Source organism: Colletotrichum phormii, assembly GCF_030913505.1.
Source record: "Colletotrichum phormii strain CBS 102054 chromosome Unknown BDP81scaffold_42, whole genome shotgun sequence".
NCBI lineage: Eukaryota > Fungi > Ascomycota > Sordariomycetes > Glomerellales > Glomerellaceae > Colletotrichum > Colletotrichum phormii.
The window spans coordinates 209,775-231,907 of NW_026851484.1; the positions used below are offsets into that span (position 1 = coordinate 209,775).

General features: G+C 51.2%; 5 protein-coding genes across 5 annotated transcripts; 3 read left to right on the plus strand and 2 right to left on the minus strand.

Moving 5' to 3' along the window:
• Positions 1 to 1,102: 1,102 nt before the first annotated feature.
• On the minus strand, positions 1,103 to 2,760 carry BDP81DRAFT_485858 (cytochrome P450; the record flags this gene model as incomplete). Its single annotated transcript, XM_060595181.1, has 2 exons — positions 1,103 to 2,192; positions 2,264 to 2,760. 2 exons carry the CDS (start codon positions 2,758 to 2,760, stop codon positions 1,103 to 1,105), a joined length of 1,587 nt encoding a protein of 528 aa, XP_060437893.1.
• A 628-nt stretch (positions 2,761 to 3,388) lies between these two features.
• Positions 3,389 to 4,936, plus strand: BDP81DRAFT_455854 (transferase; the record flags this gene model as incomplete). The annotated part of the gene is made up of 2 exons (XM_060593107.1): positions 3,389 to 3,773; positions 3,900 to 4,936. The coding sequence occupies 2 exons, from the start codon at positions 3,389 to 3,391 to the stop codon at positions 4,934 to 4,936; spliced, it is 1,422 nt and encodes a 473-aa protein (XP_060437894.1).
• Positions 4,937 to 7,782: 2,846 nt separating this feature from the next.
• Positions 7,783 to 15,187, plus strand: BDP81DRAFT_335795 (mycocerosic acid synthase; the record flags this gene model as incomplete). Its single annotated transcript, XM_060585868.1, has 8 exons — positions 7,783 to 8,172; positions 8,229 to 8,415; positions 8,486 to 9,073; positions 9,130 to 9,543; positions 9,608 to 9,823; positions 9,888 to 11,542; positions 11,615 to 14,254; positions 14,312 to 15,187. 8 exons carry the CDS (start codon positions 7,783 to 7,785, stop codon positions 15,185 to 15,187), a joined length of 6,966 nt encoding a protein of 2,321 aa, XP_060437895.1.
• Positions 15,188 to 15,999: 812 nt separating this feature from the next.
• On the plus strand, positions 16,000 to 17,137 carry BDP81DRAFT_335681 (aflatoxin B1 aldehyde reductase member 2; the record flags this gene model as incomplete). Its single annotated transcript, XM_060585867.1, has 4 exons — positions 16,000 to 16,044; positions 16,103 to 16,662; positions 16,719 to 16,779; positions 16,829 to 17,137. 4 exons carry the CDS (start codon positions 16,000 to 16,002, stop codon positions 17,135 to 17,137), a joined length of 975 nt encoding a protein of 324 aa, XP_060437896.1.
• Positions 17,138 to 19,183: 2,046 nt separating this feature from the next.
• Positions 19,184 to 21,454, minus strand: BDP81DRAFT_400804 (uncharacterized protein; the record flags this gene model as incomplete). The annotated part of the gene is made up of 6 exons (XM_060588739.1): positions 19,184 to 19,900; positions 19,950 to 20,261; positions 20,304 to 20,634; positions 20,713 to 20,838; positions 20,931 to 21,244; positions 21,344 to 21,454. 6 exons carry the CDS (start codon positions 21,452 to 21,454, stop codon positions 19,184 to 19,186), a joined length of 1,911 nt encoding a protein of 636 aa, XP_060437897.1.
• Positions 21,455 to 22,133: the final 679 nt, after the last annotated feature.

Here is a 22,133-nt window from a genome sequence, read left to right on the forward strand (position 1 = left end):
TCGACCTACTATAAGTTGAGGGATTAACGGGAAAATTGACGGACCATGTACTTTGCTTTGGCATTCTTAGGCACTCCTGGGCTTTGCAAGCTAGGAGTCAAAGTCACGAGTAGCGTATGTAATTGAATCATTTAGATGCCTTACTACATACTGCTGGTACAAATATGCGGGAGCCGATGATTTCCGTCACCTAACTCCTTTTATGCCAATCTTCTTCTCGCCAAAGCTTCAGCATCGCTCAAAAAGCTTCCATCATGCCTTGCCAGTCGTAGCTCTCAATGGCTTGTCGTTTGCAGCATACTGAACACAAGGCTTGTGCCACTTTTGGCTCCCGTTCTCTCTCCGTCTCATTGTTTTGTTGCTCTCTCCAGGGTAACTTCGAGGGTCCTCAACGTCCCGCTTGATACGACCCTGTGGGACCCAAAGTCCCACTCAGTTCATTAAGTATCTTCATGATCCGAGTTACCTTAATATCACGGCTTATGGGTGCTTCGGAATCCTCGGACTAAGGTACCACCCCCTCCCACCTCCCGGGGCTAAAGTTTGCAATCCGTGTTCAAATCAGTGATCACACTTGGCGGTTCCAAAGTCATTCCATGTTTCATGATAGCTATCGAAGTGGGCCACCCATTACACAATTAGTACTGCACTGATTACTCGTGCCCGTTTCGGGGCGAATTGAGAGCTTGATGTCGGATTCCGGCATAACAAGACCGTTTCATTGAGAAGCCAACGGAGACGCAAGAAAGACATTCTTTCCCAAGAGGCGGAAAGAAGGAAAGAACAGGACTCTGGGAACACTTGCCCGAAGATGAGTTGTTATTATTAGTTGTTGAGAAGTAGCTATGAAATATTACTCATTTGGATGTGATGTTCAGTTCCTGTTGGTATCCCTATCACAGGGAAGTTGGCTCGAACCGTAGGGGGTCCTGGGGGTGACGAAGTATCAATATCTCTGTATTGATTGATTCTGCGTAAGGAGTAGAAGGGAGATTCCAACCGGAGGTTGGGTGGACCGTCGAGGTGTAATTGTACCCTCTCGAGGTGGCCCCTGCTCTACCCTTACTCACGGTCGAATTGCGCTTCCAATCCGACAGTTCCATCATTTGAATGATCTTAAATCGCTTCGAACAAGGTCAGCATCTTCATCTCCCCACGGGTACTTCCCCTCAACAGATCTGATGAGATGGACCGACTGCCCACTCCTTGGCGTGATGCTATATGGGAAGTCAACTGGGCGACAGATCAGGCCGCTCGTGGTCACAATCTTTGGGGTAATCTCATAACCAGACTCGTCAATGGCCTTCCTGATATCAAATGTTGCCAAGAGACGCGCAATGGTAATGAAGAGACTCTCATCCGCCACAAACCGTCCAGGGCAAATCCTCCGACCGTAGCCAAAAGCTTCATCTATGGGATCTGGCTCATTGCGAGGTGACGAGTATCGGTCAGGGTCAAATGATGATGGATCCCGATATATCTGAGGATCGTGTAGGAACCACCATATCGAGGGCAGCAAATATGCGCCCTTGGGTATGTCATAGCCTTTGTAGCTGATGTCTTCATCAGTCCTGTGAGCTACGCCCAGCGGCGCGACGTGAAGCCATCGCAAAGCCTCCTTCACTACGTCGTTAAGGTACGGCAGGCGATCTCGGTCTCCAAAATCAGGCAACCTGTCACCGCCCACAATACTATCAATTTCTGCCTGTGCTTTCTTCTGGACGCCCGGGAAAAGTATCATGGCCAGAATGAAGCTGTGCAGGGATGATGCAGTCGTATCGGCCCCCCCGCCGTACATGACCAAGGCTGTTTTCTTGATGTCATCCTCAGAATAATTGTTCTTGGCCTCGCCATTGGCAGTGAGACCTTCTTCAAGAAGTGAGGACACGAACGATCGCTCATGAGCTCCTTTGGAAATCTTCTTTCGAACAAATGAATAGGGGACGTCTTGCGTCGTCTGCAGAAGTCTACTCCATTCTCGACCCTGTTTCTTGAATGAAGTTGCCGGAAGACCTTCTGGGAGGTGTTCAAGAGGGGGGAAAATATCCACAGCCCAAGAAAGAAGCACTGTCGCAAGCGCAAATACGTCCATTGTACGCTCAATCAGATGAACCAAAGGGTCGCTTCTACCCGGCGAAATGGAATAGCCGTAGGTGATTCTAAGGATAATGGCACTCGCCTCGCTATTGAATCTAATTAGCGGTGAACGAAGAGTAGTAATATGTATCGGGTCAATGGCATCATCTGAGCCGAGCAGACTTACGTCTTGATATGCTGCACCAAATTGGCGGGGTCATCCAGAACACGGAGGAGGAAGCGGTGTGATTCTGGCTCGATGTTGTCCCGATATCGGGCTGCCACTGCCTTCGTCCCAAATTGCTGGTGTACCAACTTGCGATGCCGACGAAACGTCCCGTCATACTGTTGAAGGTTCAAAAGCGACGCAAAGCCACAAATGTCAGCGAACCGCATGTATGGGCGTCCCGATGTCTTTGTCGAGGCCTTAATCAACAAATCATGGGCAGCCTGACGGTCATGAAGGATGATGATTCTCTGTCCTAGGATATTGATGGAGCTGATAGGGCCGTAGATGTCTTTGAACTTGAGCCAATGCTCATACTCAGGCGTTCCACTCGGGGGCAAATCTCTGACATTGCCAACGAAGGGAAGAGGCTTGGGCCCAGGCGGAAGATTGTACCCTTTGTCTCTCCGAATGTAATAATAACAGAAAAGGGCCAGCAAAACGATAGCAGCTAGCATATTTCTGTGTTCAAACGACAAGAATAGAGTGTGCGATGCGAAGTAGAATAGAATATCGTTCAAGTTTCTAACAAAACAGAACGATCGACGTGCGCATCGGTATGAAATTTTCGACGTTCTTGATTTGTATATCCCGAGATTCAGCATGCAATTTATCCCAGATTTTCTTAGCTTTCAGGCCTTTGGGGAGGGTATGCGTCCCTTCGGCAACACCGGTAAATATGGCGGAAAGCCTTCCGTCATAGTTCTACATGTGGAGACGGCCCCGGTAACCATGAATGCAACGACAATTTGGGGAGCAGGGGAAGATGACACGGATCCATTCACCTGGACTGGAATATTCATCTAATAGAGCGATCTTTTGTCAGTACATGCACAATTTATTCTGATGCTACGTGGACCGACTCTGGCCATTATGGAACAACCACGTACGAGTGTTCGTATGCATTATGGCGGATAACTTCGAGACCGACATCTGTTTGCAGTCCAATTTATGTCCATCAATAGGACATGGCGGCCCGAACAAACACCGTTTGATTAATTATTTCTCATTTTCTGTTTCCGTTTCCAAGCCATTTTTCTCACACGACATATCGATAATTTTCTGGTTGTAACTCCAGGCTTTATCATGTCTTTGCGGGAAACCCATCACCTGCGACCCACGGGCTGGGAGCTGGACCCCGAAGAAGAGAGATTCAAACTCTCTACGCTCGATCCTACGCCCCAAAGCGCCTACAATCACTACGTTCTCTTCTTTCGTTTGGATGATGAGAAGAAGAATGATGCTGTCGATATCCTTAAGGCTGGACTGCAGAAGACGCTCAGTCAAGCACGGTACATGTGTGCCACCATTGAACGAGATCCCGAGGGTGGACATTCCTTTGTGAAAAAGAAGGAGTCAGCCGTGAGATTTATTGTTCATCGGCTGAACCCCAACGGCAGCTATCCATCTCTGGATAACATTGAGGCCTCCTACTTCTCTGGGAACAGTCTGCGAGATATCAATCTTTGGAGTAAGTTAACTATTCCGTATGTTTTCTCATCCTACCAGTTCATGGCCCCACTTTCGAGCTGTCTACTAGCAGTTATCTCGCATACTTGAGCAGGTCTTGATACTGACCGAGACTTTTAACGTGCAGGTATCCCTGAGTTGACATGGGGCGAAAAGCCAGAAGCCGATCCGGATAACAGCCCAGTAGTAGCAGCATTCCAACTAAACGTTATGGAAGGTGGATTGATCTTCAGCATGCATATCCACCATTATTCCTGCGATGTCATGGGTTGGAGCAACTTCACTCGCCAACTTGCCCATAACTGCTACGCAATTGTGAATACAACTATCTTTCCATCCTGGAATCCTGCATGCATCGACGCATCGCGCTTCACCAAGCATATATCAACGTCATGCCTGGTTGAAGGACCTGCTATTCCACAAAGGCATCCTGATCATCCAGCACAGCGACCAGTGCTATTCCATTTGCCAATGAGCAAAGCCGAAATGTTGAAAAAGCTTGCAATGCCGACAGACCCTGGAGCGCACTGGATATCAACCTATGATGCCATGTGTGCATTCGTCTGGCGAATGTTGTCGAGGACCCGCGCTCCTTTTTACAAGCCTGACCCTTCAACGCCTCTCTGGTGGGGTGAGGCCGTGGATATGCGTCCTCGTCTCAAGAACCCTCCTCTCCCAGAGGGCATGATGCGCAACGTTGTCGCAGGCGCGTTCTCCGACACTGCATCAGTGCCAGCTCTGACTGTCGCCGATGTCATCTCAGATGCCCCCCTATCGAAGCTTGCAGGCTATATTCGGGCGTTGACCAAAAGCTGCAACGAGAAGCATCTGGAACGCCTGATTGATTTCATAGCACCGATCAGAGACAAACGAACAATTAGTCTGCGCGTCGATGCTCACCCGCCAATGAGCATGTTCGTGACGGATCACCGCCCAGCCGATGTTAGCAACTTCGACTTTGGGTTCGCAAAGCCCCTCACACATCGACATCTGTGGGGCGACTTAGTCACGGCAGGCGTAGTCCTCATCTATCCTCCTGTAAGATCGACCACAAACTCTGACGAAGGATACATGTTTACGATCACAATGGAGAAGAACCTGGTGCCCAAGTTGATGGAGGATTCAGAATGGGCAGAGTACTTTGAATATCGGGGAGTTGATTAGATGACGAATAGTATTGCACGAAATTCAGTTTGAGATCTACACAGAGTTGACGCCTTAATGTCACTACTAGGGTGACTATGTGGTTTAGAACATCAGAACATTATTGTGCGAGAGCGAGACCTGTCTTGATCGCGCTATACGGGCTTGAGGAGGTAAGGTCAGGGACAATTACGAATTCACCATCGCCCAGTCTCCTTTTCTCCCAGCAATCTGTACGCGTATCGACGACCCCAATGATATTCCACCGTATAAGCTATGCTCCTAGTAGTAGTATTTAACATCATCAGGGACAAGAGCCTAGCTATCTGACTAACTAAGCCCGATCAACCAGAGCGCCCTTTGGGCATATGATGTGCCGTGCTGCTATCTAAACAGCGTACAACAGGTCAGACAATCTATAATGTACACTTTTCTTCTCGTACCTAGAGCAGTGGAGATTAGTAGCTAATCCCTAGGGTTCGTTCAGTTCCAAAAAGCACGCCAGCAGGGGTTTCCTGACTCGGCAGAAGCGAATAGGCCTTGAATAGCCCTACATTGTCCACAGACGACGGGCTATAACGAAAAGGCCGGCCCTCGCAGGCGTAATTACCCACGAGTGCATTTTTCTATTTTCCAGTATTATCTCGAGTAGATCGGGAAAAATAAAGGAGGGAGAGGGAGGGTAGAGGTAGGGCTATAGCCCAAGAGGTATCGGTAGGTATATAATAGAGTGTAAAGCGTAGTATCTCGGGCTCGCTATCCCCTCACAGGGAGTGCGTTTCGAAGTACCGCGTCAAGCGCTCGAACTTCTCAAAGGCGCCCGGATCTCCAATCAGGGCGTACCAGTAGGCTTCGGCCTGGCCCTTCGGGGGCGGTAAGGGGCTCGGATCCTTTTTAGTCCCGGCAATCGGCCATAGCGCCGCCGTACGGCGGTTCTTCACGCAGTATACTGGATGGGTAGGTGATAATTTCCGTCCGCAATTACATTTGAAGTCCCCGTCAAGCTATGCTCCTACGGGGTACACCGCTACAAGTTAGTCGAGTCTGCCAAAGCAATATTAGCGAGTCATGTTTAGCAAAAGTCCGCACATTGCGGGTACTCCTTCTAAGTACGGATATGACCTGTTATTAAGACATTCTAAAAGAAAGTGTCCTTCTGTGGCTACACCTCGTAGTATGTCTCCACAGAATTCTCGACAATGTATTGATATTGACTAAGGGCCAGACTCTCGCAGCAGCCGAGGTGGAGCGTATGCCTTGCTACTGCACTTTTGAGTCATGTACTTCTCTTATTCGACGCAGTACCTCAATATGGCCGTATTGGCAGCTAGGGTCTATCTTTGGGATGATTGTTAGCCATGCAGGCTTGTTTTCGGTTCGGTCACTTGGCCCCGGTAATCCTCCCTGTGCAGTCGACCCTCCCCCACGCCTCCGGACTGACTTAGCACCTAAACTACTAGTCATAATGCTTTCACCTCGGCGCGCATGCGACATCTGTATTACTGCCGTAGAAGTTTCAGCGTTGAACATTATGGAGCAATGAACCATCTCACATTATGCATGCTGCAGATTTGACTCAAGCATGCGAGTCTGCTTCCGTGTTGCCCACATTCCGACCATCGTTGGAAACACCTCAAGCTGAACCACGTAGACAAAGACGGTGAATAAATTGAACGGTAATTTTTAAATTGTGAGAATGCATGGAGTGATTGCAGATCTCCACTTGAAACGATGTTTATGGAGATCTTGTATTAGTCGAAGATAATGCGACTACCAAACAGAATCCAGATCGTGGACTGTCCAGGATTAACATACATTGCATCCCAAAAGCTCGATGTGACGGTACTTGGCCGTGTAACAGCTTTGAACGAGGTATTAAATCGGTGTATCAAGCATGGGATATTGTCCCGTTCCCAGTCTTACGATCAAGAGCTGGGCCATGTGGCCAATGTAAGGGTCGTACACGTACTACTCGAGTGTCGCCAAGCTACACGTCGAAGGCTTGCAGTCAAGGTGTGGTTAATAAGGCGTAATTGCTGGCCGGCAATTACGGATTCGTTTTTGTACGACACATGGTTTATCTGAAAATACCGCAGACATTACATGCGACCTGTTGCGTGCGTTGCGCGTTACCAATTCTCATTCATATTAGTGGATTAGGCCAAACCATCTTAATTGAGACTGCATGCGGCAATCTGGTAGGTGGTACTCTTTCCGCAGCTCTCTCATGACCCAGAATATTAAGTTTCTTTCAGATCAAGGTACATACGAGTAAGGTACCCGATGAGTCGACGAATGAAGAGGCGAGGCCTTCTTGACAGTGCCCGTGATTGGGGCGGTGCTGGGCGTCGTGTAACAGCCTCGCCATGTCGGGATTGCGATGGAGAGAGGCACGAATCGTGGAGAAGAGTGCTGAAGATACCAGTCAGTCTTCAAGTTAAGATGCCGAGAGTTGAATACTGCGTCATGTTCAAAACACTCCGCTGCCCTTCGGGAATTCTCACCATCAATCTTACTTACCACTATTGATCAATATTCCACATCAAGTAGTGATACTTGTCACTAACAATACAACTTTGACCTTCTGTCTTCGCTCCAATACCAAGACCATGGCCGAGCCTATTGCCGTTATTGGCTTGGATGCCAAGCTCCCATGTGATGGGGATAGCGTCGAGAAGTTTTTTGATTTCCTGGTTGCTGGAAGATCTGCCCGAGCTCCTGTTCCTGCAGATCGCTATAACGCAGAAGCTTTCTGGCACCCTGACAACCATAGAGATGGAGTTGTAAGATACCCAGGCTTATCATATCATTCCATGATTCTATTTTTATTGACAAGATTCTAGATTGGTGGAAAGGAAGGACACTTTATGCAAGCCAACGTCAAAGCATTCGATGCCCCATTCTTCGCGATGACGCCAGCTGAGGCTGCGAGTCTGGATCCGCAGCAACGAATGCTGCTTGAGTGTGTCTACACAGCCATGGAAAACTCTGGATATACCATGAAAAGCATGCAGGGCTCGTCCACCGGTGTCTATGCAGGAGCGTTCATGTGGGATTACCGCGATCTTTTGATCAAGGACGTGGATACTCCCATGACTTACACGGCCTGTGGTACAATTGCCAGCACGCTTGCTGGACGTGTCTCTTGGTTCTACGATCTCCGAGGTCCAGCTCTTAGTGTCGATACCGCTTGTTCGAGCAGCATGGTTGCTCTCCACCAGGCTGTCATTGGCTTAAAGTCACGCGACTGTAACATTGTAAGTATTGCATCTTACAACGATACCATTCAAACTCTGACCACCCTCTCGAATAGGCGATCGCCTGTGGCACCAATGTATTGCTCTCCCCTGAAATGGGTCTTGAGTTGAATGGTCTTGGAGTCCTAGACCCTTCCAGTACATCGTACAGCTTCGACAAAAGGGCAAATGGGTACGGAAGAGGTGAAGGTATCGCGGCTGTGGTCTTGAAAAGGATGTCCGATGCGCTACGAGACGGTGACAGTAGGTTCAACTCTCTGCTTACGAGCAACACAATCAGCTCATTAGATTCTGAGGCTGATTCTTTCACCAGCCATTCGCGCTGTCATTCGCAACACCGGATGCAACCATGACGGGCATTCCCCTGGCCTTACGGCACCAGCGAAAGAGGCCCAGGCTGAAATCATGCGACTGACGTATGCCCAAGCCAACCTCGACCCCGCCGACACCCGCTTCTTCGAGGCTCATGGAACCGGTACGAACGTAGGCGATCCAACGGAGGCTGCTGCCATCAGTGAGATGTTCACTAAGTACCGATCGGCGGAGGAGCCTCTTTATATCGGTGCCCTGAAGAGCAACATTGGTCACACTGAGGGCAACTCTGGCATTGCATCCTTCATTAAGGGCGTACTATGTGTAGAGAAGGGGATAATTCCAGCCAATGCGTGGTTCAAGGAACGAAATCCCAAGATCCCAGCCGAGTGGCATCTCGATTTCCCGACAACTTCCATTCCCTGGCCCGAGACCAAGACAGGTGTTCGTCGAGTCTCCATCAACTCTTTCGGCGTTTCGGGCACCAACGCCCACGTCGTACTGGAAGATGCACTTCATTTTCTGAGAGAGCATGGGCACGTCGCACCCCATCGCACCATTAAGGTGCCTCAATTGCCTGGCAAATCTCGTAAGTCTATTCCCGCTCTGGGGTTTCAAGACTCAAATACTGAAGTGTAATCTCAGCCAGCCAAGAGACTCCTTTTATCAATGGATCTCTCTTCTCCCCACAACTGTTTGTGCTTAGCAGCCATGATGAAAATGGCATCTCCCGGCTCTGCTCTGGGTACGAGGCATACTTGCCGACTATGATCGAGTCTCTTTACAATCTCAGCTACACACTAGCATCCAAGAGGTCTTTGTTCAATTGGCGCACCGCAGTCGTGGCCAGCTCATCTGTGGAATTGGAACATGCGCTTTCACTAGGACCGCAGGCAACACGCGTTGTCGCTGATCCTGGAGTTGCATTCGTGTTTACAGGCCAGGGAGCACAGTGGGCTCGCATGGGAAGGGGACTCATGTGCTACGAGTCTTATCGAACAAGCCTCGAGTGCGCTGATGCGTATTTGAAGACGCTGGGATGTCAGTGGTCTGTTCTAGGTGAGTTCATTTGGGCGTCCTTCATGATTGAATAAGATGGTCATCTAACACGCGATGTCTACAGACGAGATTTCGAAGACCTCTGATGATTCTCTCATCAACAGTGCTGAGTATTCGCAGACTTTATGCACAACATTGCAGGTCGCTTTGGTTAGACTTCTTCACGACTTGGGGGTGAAAGTTTGTGCTGCCGTCGGCCATTCTTCGGGTGAGATCGCGGCTGCATACTGTGCCGGTGCAATTTCTCAGGAGTGCGCTTGGCGTATTGCTTATTGGCGTGGTAAGTCATCATTCTTTGCATAAAAAATTGAAAAGCATCGAACTAATCGCTTTTATCGCATTAGGAAAATTGTCTGCCAACCTGGCGAGATCTCCATCGCAGCCGAAAGGTACCATGGCTGCAGTTGGTTTGAGCCTCGACAAGACTTTGGAGTTCATTGACCGGGTCAATCAATCCGGGATCGAGTCTGTCGGAAAGCTCACTATTGCTTGCATGAATAGCAGTAACAGCCACACCGTCAGTGGCAGTGTTGCAAATATCAACGCACTTATCGCTATGCTCAACGAGGAGAAGATCTTTGCACGCAAGCTGAAGGTGGAGATGGCGTACCACTCAAAGTTGATGGAACCCATTTCACAAGAGTACGCCGAATGCATCGGAAAGATCAACCAGAGTTCTCACACGGTTCAGCATTCCGAGGTTCAGTTCTTCTCGTCGGGATATGGGACCCTGATACAACATTCAAAGCTGCAAGACGTCAAGTACTGGACCAAGAACTTGACCTCCCCCGTGCGATTCAACGAGTCAGTGACGGCCATGCTACAAGCCATGACCGAAACGAAAGGCGATGGCAGTCAATCATATCTGATTTCAGACATCATTGAAGTCGGGCCCCATTCCGCCTTACAGGGGCCTCTTCGAAACATCATTCAGGACGTCAGAGCCAATGGCGACGTGACATATCATCACGTGCTCAAACGGGGCGAATCTGACTTGGAAGTTCTCTTGGGCGGAGTTGGATCCTTGTTTTCTCGCGGTATTGAGGTTGACCTGCTCAAGGTCAACCACGTCCCTGGAGTCCAGCCGTCGATGATGATTGATCTCCCTCGGTACCCTTTCAATCACACACGGGAGTACTGGAACGAATGCCGACTCAGCAGAAACTTCCGCTTCCGCCCGTATCCTCGCCATGAACTATTCGGAGCGCCCGTCAATGACTGGGACGGAAAGCATGACGCAATCTGGCGCAACTGGATTCGCCTGTCGGAGAATCCATGGGTTGAACACCATACCATCTCGGGATCAGTGCTTTATCCTGCTGCAGGCATGCTTGTCATGGCAATTGAGGGTTGCAAACAGCTAGCAGAGCGTTCAAGCCCAGGAAAGCCAATCAAAGGCATCCGGTTCCGTGAAGTATCGTTTCATTCGGCCTTGCAGGTCCCCGAGGGCTCACTGGGCGTAGAGTCACACCTGTACCTTCGCCCCGTGAAACAGGCTGCCTTGGAGGCCAAGGCTTCAGTTTGGCGCGAATTTCAGGTTTGCACAGCCCAGGACGATGATGAATGGCGAGAACATTGCTGCGGTCAGGTTCTCGTGGAGTACGATGAGGCCGCGACGGCTGTAGATGGCGGTCTCGAAGAACAGGCTCTTTGGGCTCACTGCGAGGCCAGGATTGACCAGGCTCAACAGAACTTCAAGAGCTACGTCCCCTCCGACAAGATCTACGAAGCTTGGAAGAATGTCGGCTTAGTGTTTGGTCCAACCTTCCAGACCGTGGAAAGTGCCGTAGTCGACCATGTATCCGGCGTCACCATGGCTAGGGTCAAGCCTACCACAGCTCTTCTGAAGACTCTGATGCCTCACAACTACCTACAACCTCATCTGATCCATCCTACAACATTGGATGGTGCGCTCCAAGCATGTCTAGTGCCTCTTGTATCCGACCCCTCCAGGAAGCAAAAGAATGCCATTGTTCTCTCTTTCATGGAAGAGCTTTGGGTTTCGAACTCTGATCATCTGGAAGATGGGTATCTTGTCATTGCGGACTCTGAGTCTCACGGCCGCAAGAAGCATATGATGTCATGTACCGCCGTTGACTCTCGTTCAAAGAAGCCCATGATCCGAGTTTCTGGATGTATTGTGACAGAGGTGGATGGCAACGATGACTCACCCTCCGAGCATGACCCCAGACACCGAGCATGGAACATTGACTGGATGCCTGACCCCGAATTTCTCAAAACTGAGAAGACAGAGGATGCTTTCAGAGGACCCAATGGATTCCAGAACTATTTGGGTGCTCTGGCTCATAAGAACTGCTCGATGAAGCTTCTTGACGTCAGCAATCAAGCTTCTCCCTTCACGAAAGACGTCCTATATACCTTGGCTCAGCGTTATGCGCAGTACGACTTGGCTGTGGCCTCGTCATGCTTCCTGGACCAAGCACAGAAGATTGTTTCTGGCGATTCCGTGCAGGTCAAGATCTTTGATGTGATGGAGGACCCGGCTTCACAGGGCTTTGAAGCGGCTTCATACGATGTTCTATTTGCGCCTGTTGGTATTATTCCAAATGCAGACATTGATGGGTTTCTAAACAGGTGTATCTGTCTTCTCAGACCTGGTGGGAAACTCATCTTGACGGCTGCGAATAGTTCTGTTGTGGCCAGAAGCTGGGGCGAATACCTTAGCGATACAGGGCTCGTCGGCCTCGATGCTGTACTTAGCGATCAAGATTCATCGATATTGGTTACGAGCACTCCAATATCTCGTGTACCTGACGTTGAATCTGCTTCTGGGAGCTACTACATTGTAGGAGACCTCACTTCACCGTTCCAGCGTGGCATGGCCGATAGACTGTCATCCTCCTTGCTGGCAAAGGGCTTGAAGACCAACATCACTACGATCCCACAGTATTCCCAACTTGTAGCGTCAGCAACGATGGAGGAAATCTCAGAGAGCACTTGCATTGTACTCAATGAGCTGGAAACGCCTTTACTGGTCTCGGCCGATGAAAGCGTCCTGGAGGCTGTGAAGGCCATGATAACTGGGAAGCGCCTACTATGGGTCAACCGGGATTCATCCCCTGATACATCTCTCATCAACGGTTTTGCTGCAAGCATTCGTCTGGAGAGACGCAACCTCCAATTCGTCACTCTCACTTTCGACTTCGTAGAGAGCGACGACACTGTTTTCAACGGGATCACCTTGGTAGACGAACGTCTTTCAAGCGCCAAGGGGCAGGTCGAGACCTCATACAAGGTCATCAATGGTCTGATCACTATTCCGCGCCTTGTCCAGGCGTCGGCAGTGACGCAGCACATCCGACAAACTTTAAACGACGACACTTCCGAAGTTGCCTTTGGGGCAGATTCGAGTCGGCCTCTGCGACTTCAGATTCAAACCGTTGGTCTTCTGAGTTCGCTGCGTTTCGCCAATGATCATCTGCACTTGGCCCCTCTGGAGGATCTTGAGGTTGAGTTCCAGACCATGGCGACTGCCGTCAATTTCAAGGACCTGGCAGTAATGCTTGGCAAGATCCAAGAGACGCCTGTAGGCCTCGAAGCTGCCGGTATTGTCACCCGAGTAGGGTCTGGGGTTACTCGCTTCCAGCCTGGCGATCGCGTTTTTGGCTTTACCTTCAACGGCGCTTATTCTACGTACGGCAGAGGTGCTGAAGGCACCATTGCCAGAGTTCCCGAAGGCCAATCATTTGCTCAGGCTGCAGTCATTCCAATTGTGTACACGACTGCATATGCCTGTCTCTATGACATTGGTGAGCTGGAGAAACGTTTGAGACGTGGCCAAAAGCCTAGCGTGTTGATTCATGCGGCGGCTGGCGGTGTCGGCCAAGCCGTCATCCAGTTGGCTCAGCGCGAGGGTCTCGAGATCTTTGCTACAGTTGGAAGCATCGAGAAACGTGACTTCCTCGAGAAGACTTACCGAATATCACGGGATCACATTTTGTCGAGCCGCGACCTGACCTTCAAAGATGGTGTTCAGAGGTTGACTGGCGGCCGGGGAGTCGACATCGTCATCAACAGTCTTTCTGGTGACACGCTTCGTGCTACTTGGGAGCTTGTTGCACCGTTTGGATGCTTCGCGGAGATCGGTTTGGCGGATATCGAATCTAGATCTCGCATCTCCATGGGAACTTTTGCTCGAGGCGTGAGATTCGAGTCTCTGGAATTGAACTACATGCGACAAACAGATCCTGCGCGTCTAGACGACCTTTTTTCACGCGCCATGGGGAACGTTATCGGGAGTGGTCTTGAGCTTGTGACACCCATCACAAAGTTTTCCATCTCCCAAATCCAAGATGCCATGCGATTCATGCAGTCAGGAAAGCACATTGGAAAGATTCTCATTGAGTTCAAGTTGGAGGATTTGGTTCAAGTGGTTGAGCCGTGCAGACCCCGTGCCGAATTCGCTCAGGATGCTACCTACATTGTTTCTGGTGGCTTTGGTGGTCTTGGGCGGGAAATCATCCGTTGGATGGTGAAACAGGGCGCGCGCAACCTCATTGTTACTTCACGAAATGGGCCCGTTGATGCAGCTGCAAAGGATCTCGTTAAAGAAATCCAAAACAGTGGCGCAAAGATTGTCACTCCTTCTTGCGACATAACCGACAAGAAGGCGCTGGAAGAAGCTATCGCTCGGGCTCTTTCTAATCTGCCGCCAGTTCGTGGATGCATCCAGGCTTCTACAGTCCTCAGTGTAAGTTTCGCTCCAGCATCAGCATCGCTTAATGACATTGCTAATTCCTCGATTCAGGACAACGTTTTCAGCGAGATGAATCTCAGCGAGTGGAATTTGGCTGTGGATGTCAAGGTGACTGGAAGCAGGAACTTGTGGGAAGTCCTTACAACCAGGAGTGATGCCTCAACACTCGACTTCTTTGTCATGCTGTCTTCTCTTACCAGCGTCACTGGCAACAACGGTCAGGCGAATTACAGCGCGGGTAACTCGTACCAAGACGCAATGGCACGGTTCTTGTCGGCCCAGGGCCACAATGTCGCCGCCCTCGATGCCCCAGTGTTGACCGATGCTGGGATGGTCGCTGCAAGACCCATGTTGAGGGAGTATCTTCTCTCTATCGGCTGGGCCAGCATGTCGGTTGAGGAGCTTATCAATGCGCTGGACTACTACTGTCGCCCCAAATCTCAAGGTGTGGGCTTGCGAGCTAAGGATGCCCAAGTCATTCCGAGGCTTTGGCTTCCCAGATATTCGGCGGCTGAAGGGGCTGAGCAGCCGACATGGCAGCATGAACCGATATACAATCATCTGGTTTTGAAAGGCGCTCATTGTGGTGATTCGCTGCCCGGAAAACAAGGATCTACTAAACGCTCACTTAGCGATGCAATCGGGGCGGCTGAGTCTCTAGAGGATGCCGAACAACTCGTACGTGAAGCCTTGCTGAGACAACTGGCCAAGATTCTTAGCTACGAGCTAGCAGACCTTGACTCCTCCAGACCTTTGAATGCGTATGGAGTAGACTCTCTCGTGGCTGTAGAGCTCCGAGTGTGGCTGACAAAGGAGGTTGGCGCTGACATTTCGGTCTTTGAGATTACGAGCGGTCAGCGCATCAGCCAGCTTGCTGGAAAGGCCGCCGCTACTTCAAGATTTTGGTCAAAAATCAAGGTTCAGTGAAGTCATCGATGAATTATACCGAATCTTATGTTCGGTCGGAAGAGCCAGGTATCGATTGTAGAAAGATCAGGAATGCCCAGGCTTTGCACGAAGTCCGTAGATCACCTCGTAACACCAGGTATAATGTACCATCATGGCGCCGTTTGTTAATAGTAGCCTGAAGGTAACTAGGAATTTAGAATAATGACAGAATCCGAAGTAATTATGCCAGAATCCAGGTAGATAAATTTCTCAGTCACCCGTTTGGTCAAAGGCACTCGTGAAGTCGGACAGTGCCGTCGTTCAATTCAAAACTCTTGTCTCTCTAGGTTCCCTCGGGCTTCATAGCACTACAGTCCCAGCGAGTTGTAATGCAAGTCTGCGGAGGTCTGTGGATGATTTACTTCTCGGCAAATTCTCAAGTCATTCGCTTGCATGTATCGCGGGTCTTTACTAATTTTAGAACCATTCGACGAGTCGTAACACGGAAGTCTTTATTAAATCGCTCAAATTTATCATTCGGGTAGCCGAAGGACCCATCTTGTATCAGAACAAGGTCAGAAGTCAAGCGCCGCTTCCGTAACAACTGGAAGGTGGGCATGCGATCCCACATGACCCGGGATATGATGACGGTGCGGATCCATCAGCCTGACCTGGCCATTGCGCACAATAAAGATGCGGTCAAGCGGAAAGGAGTACAGCTCAGGAAGAACACCGCACTAATCTATACACTGAGTAGGAATGATATAAAAAGACCAAGGGGTGGGTGTTTGACTTGCTTTCCCGACCTGGAACTATCATCGCGAATTGAACTTTTCTCACAACTGCCCAACATGGTTTCTCAAGTACCCCTCACAGTAATTCTTGGAACTCATAGTGTAGGCAGTGCCTGAGGTTGTCAACTGAGTTTACTGAACGAAACTGATATTTTTCTAGGTTGGAGACTGCGTTGTCGACCCTCAAACCTCCCACTTCGATAGCGAGCAGGACGTCCAAGCTCTTCTAGATGCCTTCCACAGCCGTGGATACAGGCACCTCGATACAGCCCGAGACTACTCTCCAAATGCCCCAGGTGCATCCGAGTCACGTCTTGGTAAGTCCAAGGCTGCTTCTCGATTCTCAATTCACACGAAAGTCCACAGTGCAGACCCCGGAGACCATCAATCAGCGAAGCTCGAACTCAGCATTAGCCGATCGCTGAGCGATCTCCAAACGCCCACCGTTGAGACAATGTTTTTGCATTTTCCAGACCGCCAGACTCCCTTTGAGGAAACGATCAAAAAAATGGATGCCGCTCTTCAGCAAGGAAAGTTCAAGAACTATGGCCTTTCAAACTATTCAGCCGTAGAGGTGCAGAGGGTTCTCGATGTCTGCGATCAACACGGATACGCAAAGCCCAAGGTGTATGAGGGACATTACAATGCGATTGTGAGAGGTGGTGAGAAGGAGCTGTTCCCCTTGTTACGCAAGCATGGCATGGCTTTCTACGCGTATAGGTGTGTCATCAAGCTTCGGCAATTCAAAATCGAATTCGAGCCTAACTTTTGTACAGTCCCGCAGCTGGAGGCCTTTTCTCAGGACATGCTGCTTCTTCAGGGCGATGGAAGAATGACGTAAGTCCGAGGACCATCTTTGAATCCCGCACCATAATAACAGAAAAAGAACTTCTTAGGCAAGGCTTATACTTACCTCTACCGGAAGCCCCCGGTTCGTATCGCGGTAGCCACCATACTCGAGCTTGCGGCAAAACACAATATCGGCGGACATGCAGCTGCCATGCGGTGGACAGCGTTCCATAGCAACTTGAATGCGGAATGTGGAGATGCTATCATCTTTGGTGTTTCCAAGATAGACCAGCTTCGTCAGACTCTCGACACTCTTGAGGCTGGCCCTCTTCCGGGGGACCTTGCAGATGCTATAGCAGCAATCTATAGTACAGTGGAAGGTGCCGAACCACCTTACCACCTTTGAATTGAGTGATACCTGTAGAGACAACTACTTTATGAAGACTTCAATCGAATCCAAGTCTTGCGCCTTACCAGTCGATGCCAACGCATGGTACGCTATCACTCCAATGATATTGAAATCTTGAACAATTGCTACCCAGTGTTTCTCTATTTGACCTTGCCTTTACGAAGTGTTGCATGCATTGGTTTTCCAAGGTACATTTGAAAATGCCAAACTGAGACAACCAGACTCGTGGATGATCCGGCCAGGCCTCCTGCACTCCAGGGTTTGATTTCTGGCTATGTGGTTGCTGCACGGCATCAAACGCCCTAATACGCGACAAGAACTATCGCTAAGGTGGTTGATGTTGGAAAGGGATGTAATTTTGCATTGTTTCTGTATTTTGCAGCCAACTTCAATACGGCCCTCCACGCCATATACCCTTCGGGAGGTCTGCCGCAAGGGCGGCTGCGCCCTTGCCGCTACGGCGTTAAATAGAACAACAACAACAAAAAAATTCAATACGGAATTAGTGGATCTCTGGCTTTTAAAAGTCCGCAGATGAACAAGGCTGACAACGAGGCTTTTGAATATGAGGAAGAGCAGATTTTGGTCAAAGATCGGGGTATTGTGTCAGAGCCCTCCCGGATAGGGGCTAGTTAGAGGTAGTAAGGAGTCCAAGCAACAAAGGAGCAGCTCAGATATATATACAGCGCAGGGAGTACACGTCGGGGGAGGAGCAAATTTCAGTAATCATCATTCTACCCCTAACTGCAGTTGGCCTCTGAGAGCTTCCACCCTGCGTCAACACCCCAACTTGACATATTGGGAGTGTGAGGTTTCGCATTAAATTAGAAACGTTTATTAGTGTGTAGGAAAGCCTCGTATTTTTTTGTCAACTGAGCGAATGCTTTCTCTACCTTTCGATTGTGACTACTTTATGTCTCGAATGAGGGCGAAAAGTGAAGGCTGCATTCCGTGGCCATTGCAGGCGTGAACAAGTAGTTCAGGAAATTGTGACAGTTAGATCGAAGGATGCGTATTACTGATCAACACTGCTGGACGGTCTGAACCTCGATCGAGATAACACGGCTCATTCAATGAATATTAAGTAAAGAGTATCACTGTTGGTATTCCTTTCACAGGGAACTTGGTTCGAACCGTAGGGCCCTGGGGTGACGAAGTATCAATATCTCTGTATTGATTGATTCTGCGTAAGGAGTAGAAGGGAGATTCCAACCGGAGGTTGGGTGGGTAGTCGAGGTCTAATTGTACTCCCTCGAGGTGGCCCATGCTCTGCCCTTAATCGTGGTCGAATTGGACTTCCAATCCGACACCCTCCTAAACTTGGCCTCCCTAGGGCTGCCCTTTATTACCTCCTCGCGGCACGGTTAGGCTACGGGGACTTTAAATAATATTATTAACGCTTTAACTATATAGAAGCACTATTTACCTACTCCTGTAGAGGGGTTAAGGAGGTAGACCATCTAGTCTATTACCGAAAGACCCTACTAAGGAAGCAATAGTAGCCTACCTTCTACCTTTGTAGCCGCTAAGAGCCCGTAGGACCTATAGGGTCCCTCGATCGCTACTTTAAGGGGCTAATTACTGACTCTAAAGGCTTCCAGGCCTTCCTCTACGTAATAGACTTCTAGAAGATCTGCCCGCGATATTAGGAAATAGGTTATAACCTATCTTTTAAACGATAAACTACCTTTATTAAGAAACTAGATAGTTATAACGGAATTAGGGTAGTAGTGGGAACTAGGGATAGATAGAACACATAGTAGCTTACGAGTAAGACTTAGAGGACGTCAGGATACGGCGTGTACTATACAGTATATAGTCAGAGCCTGCGACCCTCCACGCCACATACCCTCCGGGAGGTCTGCCGCAAGGCGGCTGCACCCTTGCCGCCATGGCGTTAAATATAAAACAAAAACAAACAAACAAACCATTTATTACCTAGCCAAGAACGATTTAAATAGCATTCCCCTTGCTCAACGCCGTCAACAACTCAATATACCTCCCAAGCAACACCTCCGCATCACCCTCCCTATACACGCTGCTCTATAACTTGGCAGTCACAAGCGGATCCCTCGTCGGATCATCACTCATCTCCACCAGAACATCATACGGCGTGCGCTCCCAGCTCGCCACTACCTCAACGATCCGCGCACCGCCCACGGCCCCAGACTCGGCCGCCCCCTGGCAGTAATCAAAGACCGCCTGGAATAGCGGCGCGCACGTCATCGCCCATGGCAAGACGACCGTATCGTCCAGTCCCAGACGGGCCGCGATCACGTCGTGCGGCACGACCGAGTGCGCCATGGCCTGCCGTACCGCCCCCTTGGCGGATTCGATGGTGGCGGTAAAGGAATCGGAGGAGGCGTGGAGGCGCAAGGGCAGCAGATTGGCAAAGTACCCCATGGTGGACAAGTCCGCCACGGACGAGCGGTTCGTGTCGGCTAAGCCAATGGATACCTGCGCCTGCTTGGACAGATTCGAAAGCAGCGCGGCGTACGCCGCAAGATAGAACGTCATGGGCGTCGTCCGGAGTTTCTTGGTGCGCTCTTTGATTCTAAACGCAAACACGGCAGACAGGCGGGACAAGGCGGTGTGCTGGTCCCAGCTCACGGGTCCTCGGGCGCGCTTCGCGCCGGGGAGGGGCAGCAGCAGGAGCGGTGCGGGCAGAGGCTTGTAGAGACACGTCCAGTACGCAATGGACGCGTCCATGCCCCCCGAGGCGAGGAGGGTGCGTTGTTTGACCGCGAAGAAGTCGGTGTACTGCGGTGCCGGGGGGGGGGGGAGGACAACGCCGGCGTAGAGCTGGGACAGCTCGGCGACGAGGTTTTTGGTGGTGGAGCCGTCGCCGGCCAGGCGGTGGTAGGCGAGCACAAAGGAGGTGGGCCGTGGGCGACCAAGTGGAGAGGGCGATTTTGAAGGTTTCGCCGTTCGCCAGGTCGTAGGCTTCCTTTTGCAGCTTGGCCAGCGCGGCGTCGGCCTCGGCGCGGAAGGCGACGGAGACGGCGCGCAGGCCCCAGGTCGGGGCGGGGAGGACGTGCAGCTGCGGTGTGGGGGCGGAGGCTTCCGAGGGGCGGAAGGCCGTGCGGGAGGTTTCGTAGCACGTGATGGCGGCCGTCACGGCCTATGCGAGCTTATCGGTGCTTAGGCTGCCTTCCATGAATACCCCGATGGTGTTGTGGGAGATTGTCGCGTCGGGGAGGGAGGCAGGCTGCCGCGTGTACGAATACTGCTGGATCAGCGACATGGGGGCCTTGCGTACCACGCCGTCGAGGGGCTCGTTGGCTTCGATGGTGGTGGACAGCGCGGTGAAGGCGCCGTCGGAGGACGCCTCTGTGGAAGAGTCCTCGGAGTGTTTTGCGGGGCCTTGGGCGTCGGCGATGCGGGGGATGGCGGCCAAGGAGAGGCGGGAGGCGCCTTCGGCTGCTAGGTCGTCGATGGACGCGCCGGAGAGGACGCGCAGAATGGGGATGTCGACGAGGAGTTGTTTAGAGAACCTATGGGTGTGAAGCTTGCTGTTAGTGGACTGTGCTGTGGTGGGGAATCGGTGAGAGTGGGAGTGAGCGCCTGCGTACCATGAAGCGACGGTGATGGCGCCGAGCGAGTCGATGCCCTGGTCCAGGAGGGGAGCGGCCGCGTTGACGCTCTCTTCCGGCGGGATATGAAGCACGCCGCGCATCTTGTCGGAGAGGCTCTCTTCTCTGTTGTATCATTGCACCGTCAGCTCCGGCCCATCACGGCAACCCCACTAATAGCCGCCCGAACCTGCTCCATCGTCGTCGCCGTTGCCAACATCTCCTTGACGCCCATCTTGCTCCCGCCCGCATCAGCGGCATCGCCCCTGCTCTCCGGCGTCTTCAGATTCCCGAATCGCGGGTCATGGTAGAACTTGATGGTCTCCTTGTGCCGCGACTCCAGCGCGGGAATACCGCTACCAATCTCCGTCTCGGACATGTCAATGGCCTTCTTGGCGTGCACGCCGTCGACGCCGTGGACCCGGCGGCCGGATACGACTGCCTCGGCAAAGAGGGTCAGGAATTCGGCTTCGCGGCTGTTGCGGGTCAGGTAGCCGATGCCCATCACGGCGCCGATGTGGATTATGGAGGCCTGGTATTTTGTCAGCTTGTCGGCTTGCACATTTACCAAATAGTATAACTATTGAATAACTACAATAAAATAAAACAAAATAAAATAAAAACAACTTACAGCGAGACCCTTGCTCCGCCTGTATTGCCCCAGCGCCTGCAGATACGCGTTGGCAGCAGTGTAATTCGTCTGGCCCGGATTACCACCAAACAGCGCGGTACTAGAAAACATGACGAAGAAGTCAAGCGGGTCCTTTGTCCGGATCGCAGAACCGGTCGTGGAAGATCTTGGCGCCCGGGACTTTGGACGTGAGCACCACGTCCATCGTCGCCAGGTCCATGTTGTTCAGCAGCGCGTCCCTGAGCACCAGCGGGCCGTACGCCACACCACCCACCGGCGGTAGGTTATGTACGTCGCGAAGAGTGCCGGCGTCGATAGATTCTGCCTTGGATGCGTCCCTATATCTGTTTTTGGCTGTTCTTGTCAGATGACGGTGACTCTCCAACAGGATGCCGCCGAGACGTACATGGCGAGCACGGTCACCTTCCCGCCGAACCTCTCCATATCCTCAAGCCACCCGGCCTCCAGCCTCTCGGGATTCCGGCTAGATAACACAACATACCGCCCGGCATGCTTGACGATCCACGCCGCGATCGAACGCCCCATGGACTGCGAAAGCCCGACGAGGAGGTACGTCTTGTCCTTGACAAATAGCGTGCCCGCGTCCACGAGGCTGACGCGGACGGGGACTTAGGGTTATCGACTATCGCGTCGAGGGCGTCGTGCGCGTCGGCGGGCTTGGTGACGGGGCAGGAGGCGGTGGTGTCTAACAGTGGATCCAAACAATCTCGCCTGTGTACCTTCTCGAGTTGTGCACAAGCTATCTCCCTGTCGTCTACCAACACGCTGA